Source organism: Neophocaena asiaeorientalis, unplaced genomic scaffold (genome assembly GCF_003031525.2).
Source record: "Neophocaena asiaeorientalis asiaeorientalis breed wild unplaced genomic scaffold, Neophocaena_asiaeorientalis_V1.1 scaffold346, whole genome shotgun sequence".
Taxonomy (NCBI): domain Eukaryota; kingdom Metazoa; phylum Chordata; class Mammalia; order Artiodactyla; family Phocoenidae; genus Neophocaena; species Neophocaena asiaeorientalis.
This window is the reverse complement of record NW_020175400.1, coordinates 1,107,072-1,121,293: the sequence shown is the minus strand read 5'-3', so window position 1 is coordinate 1,121,293 and position 14,222 is coordinate 1,107,072. Positions and strand designations below refer to the sequence as shown.

The window sequence follows — 14,222 nt, the reverse complement described above, 5'->3', positions numbered from 1 at the left end:
CTTACAGCATCCTACAACACTGTCCCTTTAAATGATCTTTTCCCAATCACACTTAGTGGCTAGGTTCTGTGGCCACTAAGCAACGAGACAACTAGCAAAAACGAGACACACTTTTCATACAACCAGAGCAGTCTCCCTTCTTACTCTGTCACAGAGGACAGATTAAGCAATGATGGGGGTCGTGGGTAGGGGGAGTTACTTCCTGCATCCTCAAGGCCCAAAGGCCCCTCTGCCTCACCTGCTCAGGTGTCATTGGCCCTGCTTTTTTTTTTTTATTATAAATTTATTTATCTTTGGTTGCATTGGGTCTTCGTTACTGCATGGGCTTTTTCTAGTTGCAGCAAGCGTGGGCTACTCTGTTGTGGTATATGGGCTTCTCATTGCGGTGGCTTCTCTTTGTTCTGGAGCATGAGCTCTAGGCACGCGGGCCTCAGTAGTTGTGGCACATGGGCTCAGTAGTTGTGGCTCCCGGGCTCTAGAGCGTAGGCTCAGCCATTGTGGCGCATGGGCTTAGTTGCTCCGCAGCACGTGGGATCTTCCCGGACCAGGGATCGAACCCATGTCCCCTGCAATGGCAGGCGGATTCTTAACCGCTGCGCCACCAGGGAAGTCCCCATTGGCCCTGATTTTAACTAGGTGTTACAGAAAGCAGGATCTGCCCATCCCCATCTTTTTCACCTCCATCAACTTGAGATGAGCTGGGAGCTCCCAAAAGGCCTTAAGCCGAGCATTCCTTGGGGTGAGTTTCCTTCTCGCTCAACATCTAAAGACAAGTAGTGACACATGTAGTTTCTGCCTGTCCAGTTTTTCCTAGAGGCCTTCAGTCTCCAGATTGGAGAACTCACCTTTGTGTGGGAGTAACAGTAAGGAAATCTAGGAGCCAGATCCAATCCCCTCTCCCCTGGTGGGTCCAGGGAGTGAGCATGTGATTTAGACTCAGCCAACCAAATACTCTTTCCCTGGTCTGGAACCTTGAGAAGAAGGCAGGCAAACAGAGATGGCTGTAGCATCACTAGGGCTCATGGGGTGGGCAGACTGGGCTGTTTGTGCTAAGAGATTGTTGCTGTGGTTTGGGGGGCCTTACTCTCCTTTTCTTGGCCCCTAACTATTTTCAAGCCTGATACTTTACCTCCCATTTACTCTGTAAGTTCCCTGATATTCTTTCAATAAGTCCCTTTTAAGTTAGCCAGAGCTGTCCTTTGAAGCTTTTAGTCAAGAGTGCTCACTAGTAGAACGGAGCCTCTGTCATCCTTGTGGTTTGGTGGATGGAGAAAGGAATCACTTGGAGGACCAACCCTACTCACTGAACTGGGCTGTGTTTCTGGGCTTGCTTGCCACCCCAGGCTGGTCTTAGGGCACTGGCTTGGGTACCAGGACCATTATGCCAGGAATTTGGTCTTAAATGTGACTTGCTCTCTATCTAAATGTAGGGAAGTTCACACTGGCCAGGACCAACTTCTCAGAGAATCAGGCACAGGACAGAGATGGCTGGGTCCAGGATTCTCCTGTGACAAGATGGTGCCAGTTTCTTGTGGTCATGAGTTGGCTTGGGATAGAAGCAGAGAAAAATGAACTCTTAGGCTGCTGGGAAGTTTCAGCTGTATCCCAACCTCTAACCCCCTACCCCAAGCAAACAAATATTTTCCCTTTTGTGTAAATTTCCATTCCTCATGAGGATGAAAAAGTGGAGAAACAAACTTTGTTAATATAAGATCATGTCCAAGAATTATCATCCTCAATCATTTTGGAGATCTTGCTTTCTAGGAATGCTGACCACTGGAGAGGTGGTGGCTGGAAATTCTGCATCCGGGCACTCAGTGCAGACTTCTTAGGCCAGCCTGGCGGTGGGGCTGTCTGCATGTGGTCACTTTGGGCTAATAAATTAAGATGCTACCCTACCAGGGATGTAGCATTCAACAGCTGAACCTCACTTTGCATTTTTATACTTAAAGAGGTTAATTACTGAAAAATGGGTAAAATTCAAATAATCTTTAGAGTGGTGGACAGAACTTTCTAAGAGTGACACAAAACTCAGAAGCTATAAAGAGACAAGACTGACAAATCTGACGCCATAAACATGTCAAATTTCTATATTAAAAAAAACAGCAAAAAGCGAACAGCAAAGTGAGAAAACTAGCAGCAACTTCTATGACAAACAAAGGAATCATTTTCTTAATATACTAAGAGCTTTTACGAGTAAATGCAATTTAAAAAAAGGGAAGGAGATAGGAACAGTCAGTTCATAGAAAATGAGATTAAAATCACCAATAATCATGAAACATGTCTCAAACATTCATGAAATGAAATTTTCATGAAAATGAAATTTAAATGAAAATTAAAACAAATGTAATCATTTAATTGTGCATGCCCCCAATAATTGCTCTGTACAAAAATACACCACTGTTCTATCACAGGCCATTAAGAGTGTCTTTCTCTCTTTTCTTATATTTCTCCCTTGGGTTTCCAGGCAGTTACTCACCTGCTGTCATGGGACAGCCATTTCTTTAAAAGCGCCAACCGTGGGAACCCCACAGTAGAGGCCAATTTCCCACTCTCACCTCCCAGTGCTGACACGGACAATAAGTAACACTGGGTAAGTATTGATACTAAAATGGAGACTTCGAGCATGTGTGCTAGGGGCGGTGTCCCTGCGAGGGAGGTGATGATGGGGCGGGTTCCATGCAAGAGGAGATAGACGAAAGAATGCGAGTTCTGCTGCAGAAGAGGCGGGACAGGGCTTTCCTCCAGACCCTGAAACACCACGTGCGAAAACAAAGGGGTGTGCAAAAGCCAGGTGCAAGTGTGGATCTGCAAGCTGTGGGAGGGCCGCCGAGCTCGGCGGGAAGGGACTTCTCCCGAGCGGATTCCTTTCCTGCTCAGGGACTACTTTCGGCCGTCGAGGGGCCTGACAAAATTACTTGCCTCACTGTTAACGGCTGAAAGGGAGCTTCCATTCAACTTTCCCTTTTCATAGAGAACTATATGGAGGACTTAAAGAAGTGAAATGACCCGTCCCAGGTCACAGCTCTGGCCCACACTGGGGTCCTGACTGCCAGTCGGCAGATTTTCCTTTCTCTAGCCCTACCGCACTGCACAGGGTATCAATCCCAAACTCTGCTCCGTGCCCCGCGGTCGGAGTCTGCTCGATGGACTACACCTCCCACAATGCCTTTGGCCCAGGCTCCCTCCCTCCGCCCGGCTGGGTCCGTATCCGCCAATAGGAAAACAGAGTTTCCAGGTGCCGTTCTCGGTGGCCAATGAGCGCGGCGGAGGGCGGGCCTCTCCCGTCCATTGTTCTCGGTGCCCCTCGGGCTTGAGCCACCTTGACTCCGGAGGTGCCGGGCAGTGCCCGGGGGCGCTTTTGCGCGGGAGCGACCGCGGGATTGGCATCTGGTCTCTGGAGAGGTGAGCCCGGAGAGCCACAGCTGGAGCCGCGCGGGCCGGGAGAGCAGCCCGAGGCAAGGGGATAACGGGCCTGGAGCCAGTGCGGGCAGCCCTGTTGGGGGAGGGGCGTCGGGGGCTCTGTCCCCGTCCCGCGGGCCCCCATTCTCCCGGTTTAGGCGCCCGGTTGGCTCAGCGACCGGACATGGACTCTTCTCCCTAGCGGTGAGCTCCGTGTACATCCAACCAGGGGGGCAGAGTTTAGACTGGAAGGCACAGTGGACGACATCCCGAGCAGCTCATTTTACAGATGGGGAAACTGAGCTTCAGAGGGGGCGCGGCTTGCCCCAGGTGAGACAGCAAATTAACTGACTAGGAACGGTTTTCCCGGGCTCCCAGTTAAGAGTTGTGTTATATCTGTGCTTCTTTTAGCCATTTGGTGAATACATATTGAGAGCTTCGGTGTTTCCACTAGCTTTTCTTTTTTGTTCTTTTTTTAAAAAGTTTTTCCTTCCCTGTTTTTTTTGTGTGTGGGGGTTATCTGAGTCTAAGATGTAGTGACGATTTTTAAAAATAACTTTTCATTGCCTTTTAGTCTTTATTTTAAATAATTTGTCATTTCACTGCTCTCAACATTTTGTAGAATTTCTGTCCAGGTTTTTTTTTTCCTTGTGTATGTGTTCATTTTTTTTTTTTTATGTGTTCATTTTTAAAAGGAATTGGGGTCATACTATGTCTATGGTTTTTTTGCCTTGCTGGTTTTGTTTTTATCCATTAATTTTCATATTATGATTATTTTAAATAATTAATGATTAATAATTATTGTCAGCATAATTTAAAAATTTTTTTAAATACATAGAGCAGAGTGCACAAATCTTAAATTTCATATGTATGCTCTTATTGCAACCATTGTTAAATCAAGATATAGAACATTTCCAGCTCCACTGGGCCCCTTCTCAGTAACGGTCCCTCAGAAGGTAGCCATTATTACATTAGCACAGTTTATTTTATTTAATTAATTAATTAATTTATTTATTTATTTTCGGCTGCATTGGGTCTTTGTTGCTGTGCGCGGGCTTTCTCTAGTTGCTGCGAGCGGGGGCTACTTTTTGTTGCAGTGAGCGGGCTTCTCATTGCGGTGGCATCTCTTGTTGGGGAGCATGGGCTCTAGGCGCGCGGGCTTAAGTAGTTGTGGCACACGGGCTCAGTAGTTGTGTCTCTCAGGCTCTAGAGCTCAGGCTCAGTAGCTGTGGCGCACGGGCTTAGTTGCTCCGTGGCATGTGGGCTTTTCCCGGCCCACGGCTCGAACCCGTGTCTCCTGCATTGGCAGGAGGATTCTTAACCAGGGAAGTCCCACATTAGCATAGTTTTTAATATATTTTACTGTATGAATGTGCCATAATTAACCATTCTCCTGCTGCTGGAATTTTAAGGTGTCAAGTTTTCTTTTTGCAATTAGAAACACTGTTATGGTTGTGTATCCTTGCAAATAAATTTCTCTTTACAAAGATGGTTATTTTAAAAAATAAATTCCTGAGGGGCCAAGGCTGGATCTAAGAGTACAAACATTTTAAAACTTCATATTTTAAAATATGGTAATAATGCAGTTGAGGTATTTCCTTCCATCCAGTGAGCGTCAAAGTGTCTTGACATCTGATCCTTTGCAAATCCTTGAGAGGTCCCCTTCAGATAAGAAGGATAGGTGTTATTATCTCTACTTATTAGGTGGTCAGTGAGGTTGTGTGACTGAGTTGTATGTTAGGTCAAGGTCACTCTGCAGCAAGTCTGAACTGACTTAGGGCAGGATAACTCAGTCCTGGGTTCTTGCGAGGACTTTGAATTTCTGTTACTCATGCTTTGGTCTTTTGGAAAGAAAAATACTCTATTTTTTGTGCTTGTGATTCTTCTTAACTTCTCTTGCCATAGAGATGTTTTCAGGAATAAGCCATTTTTCCTTTAAGAGGGACAGGAAACTTCTGTTGATTTGCGGATGTAAGAATTATTTGGTGGCCTGACCTGGGCTGCTGTGAGTTAGATTGTTTTAGGACAGTTTACTTATTGATTCTAGTTCTCTTTCTCATTCTTAGCCAGACTCCTTGTTGAAATTTGAGGAGGGTGCTGTCTTCTCAGAGAGCCTGGCTGGAGAAGACTGAAGGTCAAGGTTAGAAGCCTGAGTGATTCCCCCCAGAACGTGGATGATGGCCTCGGAGGTGCCGAGAGTAACCACTCCCCTGAGCCCCTTAGTCCGTGTCCCTCAAGAGGAAGATGACCAGGAAGAGGAGGTCGCCACCATGATCCTGGAAGACGACTCCTGGGTGCAGGAAGCTGTGCTGCAGGAGGATGGCCCTGAGTCGGAGCCCTTTCCCCAGAGCGCCGGCAAGGGCAGCCCCCATGAGGAGGTGGCCGGAGGTCCACAGGGTGCCCTTGGCCGTCTTCGAGAGCTCTGCCGGCGCTGGCTGAGGCCAGAGGTGCACACCAAGGAGCAAATGCTGACCGTGCTGCCAAGGGAAATTCAGGCCTGGCTGCAAGAGCATCGGCCCGAGAGCAGCGAGGAGGCGGTGGCCCTGGTGGAAGATTTGACCCAGACCCTTCGGGACAGTGGTGAGATGCAGAACCTCGTAGGGAGAGGGTGGGAGCAGCCCTCTGAGATGGAAGAGTGTGGTGTTTGCAGAGGAGGAGAAGGTGGTATCCAGGACTGAGTTCGGGTCAGCCCCATCCCTCTACTCTGTCTGCAGGTGATCAGCACATTGTCACCCCAAAATGCCCTGGTTGTGTGCAGTGACAGTTCCAGAATTTCAGTATAAGAGGGGCTTAGAGGACTATTCTCAGAGCCAGATTTACGTAGTTAGCACAGTTTTTTTGTGTATGGTTGGAGCGGTTGGGAAGCTGATGGAGGTTATGGGATGAGGGGCTGAAGACCCCCATAAACCACCCCTTGGCACTTTCACCCACTTGTGCAATAAACTTCCAAATATTTAAGTTCCAGCAGTTAGAAAAACCAAATCCTGTTTTAAAAAAGTGATTATTTTTGTGAAATCAAGGTGAATGACGAGTAAGCCAGCTAAAGCCAGCTAATAACTAGGGACTTATCTGTGGTATAAAGTCATTCCAGGCTCTTAAAAGAGTAATTCCAAACCTGAGCTTTTTGCAACAGTTAATTTATTTGTCTCTTGTGTTATTAATACGTTGTGGGACCCATGCACGCCGTTCAACCACTCTGCCTCCATTCTGGTCTTCAGTTGTAAACTGGACTGCCTTGCTTACCAGATATTTACTTCAGATCTACCTGTGCGCCTAGGACTGTTTCAGGACCCCCGGGAACCAATGGCTGCCTCTGTGAGGATGTTCAGGGAACGGAGTGGGGAGAGGAGAGGAGAGGAGAGGTCAGAGAAGGCTTCACAGAGGATGTGACACTTGAGCAGGAGTTGAGCTGGAGGGGGGTTTGGAAAGGCGCAGGGCAGGGGGAGGGTGTGGCATCCCAATGGAGCTGAGGCTCAGAAGGGTGGACCTGTGTGGGATCGGTGGGATGACCATATAAGGAAGGCTGGCTGATTTGGAGTGGAAAGTGTGTTTTTAGGAAGGGGTAGGAAGGAGGGTCTGGGGGAAGGGTGGGTGAGGCTTAGACCAAATGTCTTTGGCCTCAGCAAATTCTAAACTAGGGCCCCAGGGGCATGGGAGGAAGCTGAGCTTAGCAACAGGATGCAGGTTTGATTACAGGAGGGAGAGGCCGGAGGGAGGAGAGCAGCCAGGAAGCTGTCTGGATGCTGGATGGGCAGTGATAGGGGTGGGTCCAAGGTGGGGACTGCAGGGGAAGAGGAGGAGACTGGACGCATGTGAGAAAGAACTAATAGTAACCCTAGCCAGCACTGATGGATTCTTTTTGTGGGCCAGCCGGCGTGCCTAGCATCTGATATGCAAAACTCACGTAAACTCTCAGAGAGCCTGGCTGGAGAAGACTGAAGGTCAAGGTTAGAAGCCTGAGTGATTCCCCCAAGAACGTGGATGATGGCCTCGGAGGTGCTGAGAGGAACCACTCCCCTGAGCCCCTTAGTCCAGGTCCCTCAAGAGGAAGATGACCAGGAGGAGGAGGTCGCCGTCATGATCCTGGAAGACGACTCCTGGGTGCAGGAAGCTGTGCTGCAGCTTGGAGACAAGCGGAATTATCATCACAAGCGGAATTATCATCACCGGGGAAGATAAGTGACTCCCTTAAGGTCTCGCAGCTAGTACGAGGCTGAACCAGGATGCCAGCTCAGGGGCCTGAGGACGTGGCTAATGTTCTTAAGCATTTCGTCACATCTGATGCAAAGTCATAGTTGCCAGTGGGATGTTGGAAAGAGGGGCTGCAGATGAGTAAGACAAAGGTGACTAACTCAGAGGCATCTAGTCTAGAGGATTCAGAAGGCTGGAAAGGGAAGGTGGTTTGGGGACAGAGTTGTAACAATGCCCAGGGACTTGGGAGATGTGAGTATAAAGCTGTCCTTTGGAGAAAAGGGTGGTCATGGAGGGCCACCTGTGAGCCCAGGCCTTCACTGAGCACCTCACATGTCCATCTTGCTGATAATCCCATGAGGTGGGTGGAACTGTCATTTTACAGATGAGGAAATGGAAGTTCAGCAAGGTCAAGCTCTTCCTTGAGGTCACACAGCTGGTTAGTGATGGAGCCGGCATTCAAACTCCAGTCTGTTTGCTTCTACGTGTGTTTGGTAGATCCCAGGTTTCATTTGAAGCAAAATACCTGATTTTCTTTGGCCCTGAAAAATAGCTTTTAATTTTACTCTTCCTACTTAAAAAAGCAAAAGCCTCTCATCCTGTTTAAAAACCTGTTTACTATGTAACAAGTTTGTGATGAACCTCAGGCTCTTCAATGAGATACTAAAGAGAGGCCAGAGGGGTGGAAGGCTGAGGAGAAACCTCTGGGGTTACTGTTCAGTTGGGGAAGTCACAAAGCAGGGCGTCAAGTCTCATCAGGTGTCTCTGAGGCAATGACAGGCTCCCACTGTGACAGCCCTCCCCACCTGGCTTGCTGGAGAGGCTTTGTGCCTTTCATCTTTCACAGAACATCCCAGATGGGGAATGTCCCAGACTGAATGGGCTTGTCAGTGCTCTCATTTCTGCCATTGAGATCGTCTTTGTTGGTTTTCATTTGTCTAACACATGCTCCTGACCTGCCTTATGATTACTCAGAGGAACCTCTGCAGTGATCTCCATCCCTTCTCAAACATTTACTCAACATAAGACCACTTGATCTCTAGTCTGTTTGTCCAGCTCGGGACCTTTGGTCACATTTACCCAGCACATTTTCAAGGCCTGGTTAGACAGTGGTTGTTTAATATTTGACTAGCAGGCACCTCTAGGTGTTCACAGTTAAAATATCTTAAAATTCCAGTTGAGATTGGACCTATATTAATAGTTTAAGTGGTAAAGCTCATCTCTCTTTGTGTTTCCCAAGGGCATTTTGATCCCCATACCCAGCCCTATTTCAGGCTCTTGGTATTTCACCTGAACTCTCGCAGCAGCCTCCAAAGGGAACCTGCCTTCAGCCTCTTTCCCCTGCTCCACTCCTACCTGAGTGATCGGGCACTCTCCTGCTTAAAAATCTTCTTGAGTTCCCCAGTGTCTCCAAATCAACCATGACCTCTTTGTTCTGCTTGCAGCCCCGTGGCCCTGTGTGACCTGGCCCAGGTGCCCATGGCTGGTCCTCCTCTGATCCCCTTGCCACAGCTCTTGCTTCATTCAGACCAGATCTTGATGTTTCTTGAACATAATCTGTACTTGCTGGCATTCACCTGTGCTGCTGAGTTTTGACTTGGAGTGGCCTTGTCCATCCCTGTGTGATAAAATCCTGGTCTTCCTTTGAGTGCACACCTTTGGAGACCTGCTCCATAAAGCTGTCCTTACTTCCGGCCCCTGTTTCCTGTCCCCAGTTCCACCCGCCTGAGAGCATCTCTGATCACCTCTGCTAGAAGTCATCTCCCCCAGAATATTTGGATTCTCCTCCTCTCTTGGCTTTGTATCGTATTCTGTCTTGTTTTCTATTTGTATGAATACTCATCTTATTTCTTCTAGGAACCTATAAAATCCCCAAAGTCAAGGAACCTATCTTTTTCTTAACCTTTTTCTTTTTTTTTTTTTTAAGCTCTCACAGTACCCAGCGCAGTGCCCTGTACGTAGTGGGGACCCAGTAAGTATTGTCGGGATGAGGAAATGAATCCTTCCAGCCTCCCTGCAGGTGTGGAGAAGCTCACCTGCTGGGTCCATGAAAGAGGCAGATAGCTGCTTCCTTCCAGGCTTATCTGCCTCTCCTTGAGAAAGCCAAGCTAAGTTTTGTTTTAAAACAAAATGGGGTCAGGACTTCCCTGGCAGTCCAGTGGTTGGGACTTCGCCTTCCAATGCAGGGGGTGCAGGTTCAGTCCCTGGTTGGGGAGCTAAGATCCCACATGCCTCATGGCCAAAAAACCAAAACACAAAACAGGAGCGATACTGTAACAAATTCAAAGACTTTGAAAATGGTCAATATCAAAAAATATCTTAAAAAAAAAAAAAAGGTCAAGCCCAAAGTTGGCAGAACGTAGCCAGGTATATTTCCAAATCTAGAAAGGGAGACTAGGTAGGACTGCAGCTTAGACCTGGGAGAATTCTTAGGCCGGTAGGCAAGTCAAGCAGCTTAGTCCGGCAAGAGAGCACCTACTCTTAGGTTTTCGTTCTTGGAAGCTCTGTATTAATCCTTTGTTTATATTCAGCAAACTCAGTGAATATTATCATATTTATGCTGTTAACAAAGATGTTTATAAACATAGAGAACATGTTTCTGAGTATGGAGGTGGGTGCTTTTGCCGTTTCTCAAATTCCAGAGGCTCAAGGATATCTCCCTTCATGGCCTGAGAATAAACCAGTAGGTGGCCTTTCTCACCTGTTGTTATCCAGCCAAACTGGTAGGAGTAGTCCATGGGACTGGCAGCATTTACTTGAAGGGACAAACTTTGGATTTGGAAACCTAAGGTATGGTGAATCCACACCTCAGGGAGGACAGTTGCCTGGAGGTCTCTTGCACCGGGGAGCTGGTCTTGGATGTGGCCACCAGCACACAAATGCCAGAGAAAATGAAACTGTTGTGGGCTGGACGTGGAAGCCACAGTAGGGCATCACTGGTCCTGTGGAGACCATCCATCCAGTGATGTGCTCTTTCTTTTTATTTTTTAAAAAATAAATTTATTTATTTGTTTTTGGCTGTGTTGGTTCTTCCTTGCTGTGTATGGAGTTTCCCTAGTTGCGGCGAGCAGGGGCTACTCTTCGTTGCGGTGCATGAGCTCTAGGCGCGCAGGCTTCAGTAGGTGTGGCTCGCGGGCTCTAGAGCGCAGGCTCAGTAGTTGTGGCGCACGGGCTTAGTTGCTCCGCGGCATGTGGGATCTTCCCGGACCAGGGCTCGAACCCGTGTCCCCTGCATTGGCAGGCAGATTCTTAACCACTGCACCACCAGGGCATTCCTGCACTCTTTCTTTTTAGATAAGATTGGCCCACATGGTTCACACCTGGCAGCTGTGTTTTTAGCCTGTTTCACAGGCCTGTTGAAAGACCATTTATGAAAAGCACTAGTTACCTGTGTTGCGGGTTACAAATTACTGATGTAAAACCCAATACACTTCCATTTTTTTTCTGGTGACTTGGAGAATGAGAACCCCAATTTTCCAGGGCAATCTTGAGTATTTGTCCTTGTAAAGCATCAAAATGTCTCAAATTCCAATAGCTGGCAGCCAAACCATACCTCTCAGAATGTCTCACATCAGTCTGTAAGAGGCCTGGGCCCTGGGGCCAGAAGTCGTTTCTCAAATTGTATGGCCTCATTTTCGGTTCAGAAAGTATAGTCACTAGAGTTGAGACAGCTTGTCCTTGAACTGTTCTCTAATTGCTCTACCCACCCTCATCTCACTTTCTGTATGAAGTGAGCGGAAAAATACCTTTAGAGCCCGGAGACCAGTGGACTCATGCCGCAGCGGCCTCCCCAAGATAACCCCAGACCAGTGTGGTTGCAGCATCAGGCTGAAAGGGGAAATGCTCCTCTCCTAACAGATTCTTTTTTTTTTTTTTTTTGGCCAAATAGCACGGCTTGCAGGATCTTAGTTACCCAACCAGGGATCGAACCCAAGCCCCCTGCAGTGGAAGCTCGGAGTCTTAACCACTGGACCGCCAGGGAAGTCCCTTACAGATTCATTTTATCTCATAGAAGCCCCACCACCCAAAAAAGAAACTGCTGCCATCAGAGGGGAGCAAAGGGGAAATTATGGGGCTCAAAATTGATAGACTCGTGACATATAAATCCTCTGACCATTAGTGTGGGGTCCCTGTGCCATCAGCATCATCTGGGAGTGTGTTAAAAATGAAATCCCCGGGCCTCCCTTCAGACCTACTGAACCGGAAACTCTGGGGGCGGCGTCCAGCACGTGGGTTTAACAAGCCCTCCAGGTGATCCTGATTCAGCCACCAGTTTGAGAACCACTGTGCTAGGCCTATGGTTCTCAGACTTCTCATTGGGGTCCTGGAACCCACTCCAGGGATTCTGATTTTCTGATTTAGTTGGCACGAGGTGTGGCCCAGGCAAGGGAGTTTTGAAAGCTTACCAGGTGGTTCTAAGGTGCAGTGAAGTTTAAAAACCACTGCTCTAGAGCCTTGTTACTCAGAATGTGGTCCATGCACCAAAAACAGGTGTCACCTGGGAGCTTGCTAGAAAGGCATATACCTCGGTCTCAGCCTAGCCCCACTGGAGCAGAATCTGCATTTACCAAGATCTCCAGGTGATTTCATATGCACTGTGAAGTTCGAGAAGCACTCCTCTAGACTAGTCAGGAATGGAGATTATCAACTTCAAACCTACTCTTGTCCAACAGGTGAGCTGAGAGTCACAGCTGACCTCTCCAGCCATCCTCAGCATCACACCTGGCTTTTGGTGGGCACAGGCAGCAGCTTACCTATTTTGAGCTTGCTGGCCCAGCAAAAATGCTCCCTTGGTGACAGCAAATGAACAAATACTTCCATTTTTGTTAATAAGGGGAGTGAAGAGCGGTGCAGGGTTGTAAAGGTATATGTCTTTTCAAAGCCACAATTCTCAGTTTCAAGACAAAAACACTTTCAATTCACTTAAATATTTGAAGTGTATACTATACAGAACTCTTAGAGAGATGTAACATTATAACCGTAACTGTTCGGCAATCATTCATTTAAACCAATAACATCTCCTTGCTGTTTTTACCAGCGCTTTGTCTTTCAGGCAGTCAGAGTTCAGGGGGAACAACGGTCCAGTCACTCAGGCACTATCAGGTTCCCTCCAGTCTTGCCAGGGCAGCGCCCCGATAGGGAGAGCCCCACTTGGGCATCAACTGTATCAGAATTACAGACCCACTTCTGCATTTTAGACCAGTGGCTCTGACCATGGTGTTGAGACACAGCGGTATGTCACAATCAGGGGGGAAGGACCTTACAAGAATTCTGAGCTTAACACACATTAAAGCACCAAAGTTTGTGACCAGTTATGTCATTGTTATAGATAAATTACAGCAAATTCAGGCTTATCCCCATATTGACAGCAATTTTTCTTACACTTATTCTGGTACGCTTTCTAGCATGGGAGAGAAAGCAGAGGCCTCTGGCCAGGCAGGAGGACACACGTGTCTCTGTGCATTCCATGGGAATGTGCTGTGCATGTGAGTCTAGAGCCCATGTCAAGGGCAGGAAAATACAAGATCCATTGATTTAGACCGAGCTGCAATTGTCTAGTAACCAGTAAGGGCCCTATGGCAATTCAGGAATCGTTCAGTGGATGGACCGTTCAGTAGATGGACTGTTCAGTGGATGGTGTTTGGACAGTGTTCTGACCCTTTTGAAAAAACTAAATCTGGATCTCTACTTCACAAGTTACACAGAAATCAATTCCAGATGAGTTATAGATCTATACTGTAAAAGATCTGGAATCAGCTATAGGAGAGTATTTTTGTAATCTTGCAGTGGGGTGGGACTTCTTAATCTTAAACAAGACAGAAATCGTCGAAGCTAAATTGAACTCATGGAAACAGAAAAAGTCTTTCATATTAAAAAGATACTGTGGGGACTTCCCTGGTGGTGCAGTGGTTAAGAATCCCCCTGCCAATGCAAGGGACACGGGTTCGAGCCCTGGTCCGGGAAGATCCCACATGCCGCGGAGCAACTAAGCCCGTGCGCCACAACTACTGAACCTGCACTCTAGAGCCCATGAGCCACAACTACTGAGACTGCATGCTACAGCTACTGAAGCCCGCATGCCTAGAGCCTGTGCTCCACAGCAAGAGAAGCCACCACAATGAGAAGCTCGAACACCGCAATGAAGAGTAGCTCCTGCTCACCACAACTAGAGAAAGCATGTGTGCAGCAACGAAAACCCAACACAGCCATAAATAAATAAATAAGGTACTATGAACAAAGTTCAACGAAAATGCACAGACTGGGAGGAGGTATCTGCAACAAAGTCTGCAGTGTAGCAGATAAGAGTCAAAATCTTGCTCTGTAAGAGCATCTACAAGTCATAAGAAATTGTCAACCCAGTAGAATAGAAGGTAAAATATATGATCCTGCAATTTAGAAATGAATAAAAACAAATTATATCCATATGAAAAGATTTTCAACCTTACAAATTACCAGGGAAATACCCATTAAAGCAAGATACTATTCTTTTGCCTGTTAGGCCATCAGAAATTGAATAGTGTTTCTAAGAATTCTCTGCCTTTTTGAGCATTAACTGCATCTTTTAAAATTAATTCCAGAATTTTTCTAGTAAGTAATGTATCAACTTTTTTTTTTTTTTTTTTTTTTTT

General features: G+C 47.2%; 1 protein-coding gene across 1 annotated transcript in view; it reads left to right on the top strand.

Moving 5' to 3' along the window:
• Positions 1 to 3,298: 3,298 nt before the first annotated feature.
• Positions 3,299 to 14,222, top strand: part of ZSCAN2 (zinc finger and SCAN domain containing 2) — a 36,981-nt gene continuing 26,057 nt past the window's right edge. Inside the window, 2 exon segments of the mRNA XM_024766485.1 lie at positions 3,299 to 3,405; positions 5,469 to 5,982. Of these exon segments, the coding sequence (XP_024622253.1) occupies positions 5,577 to 5,982 (406 nt within the window). The 5' untranslated portion in view covers positions 3,299 to 3,405; positions 5,469 to 5,576.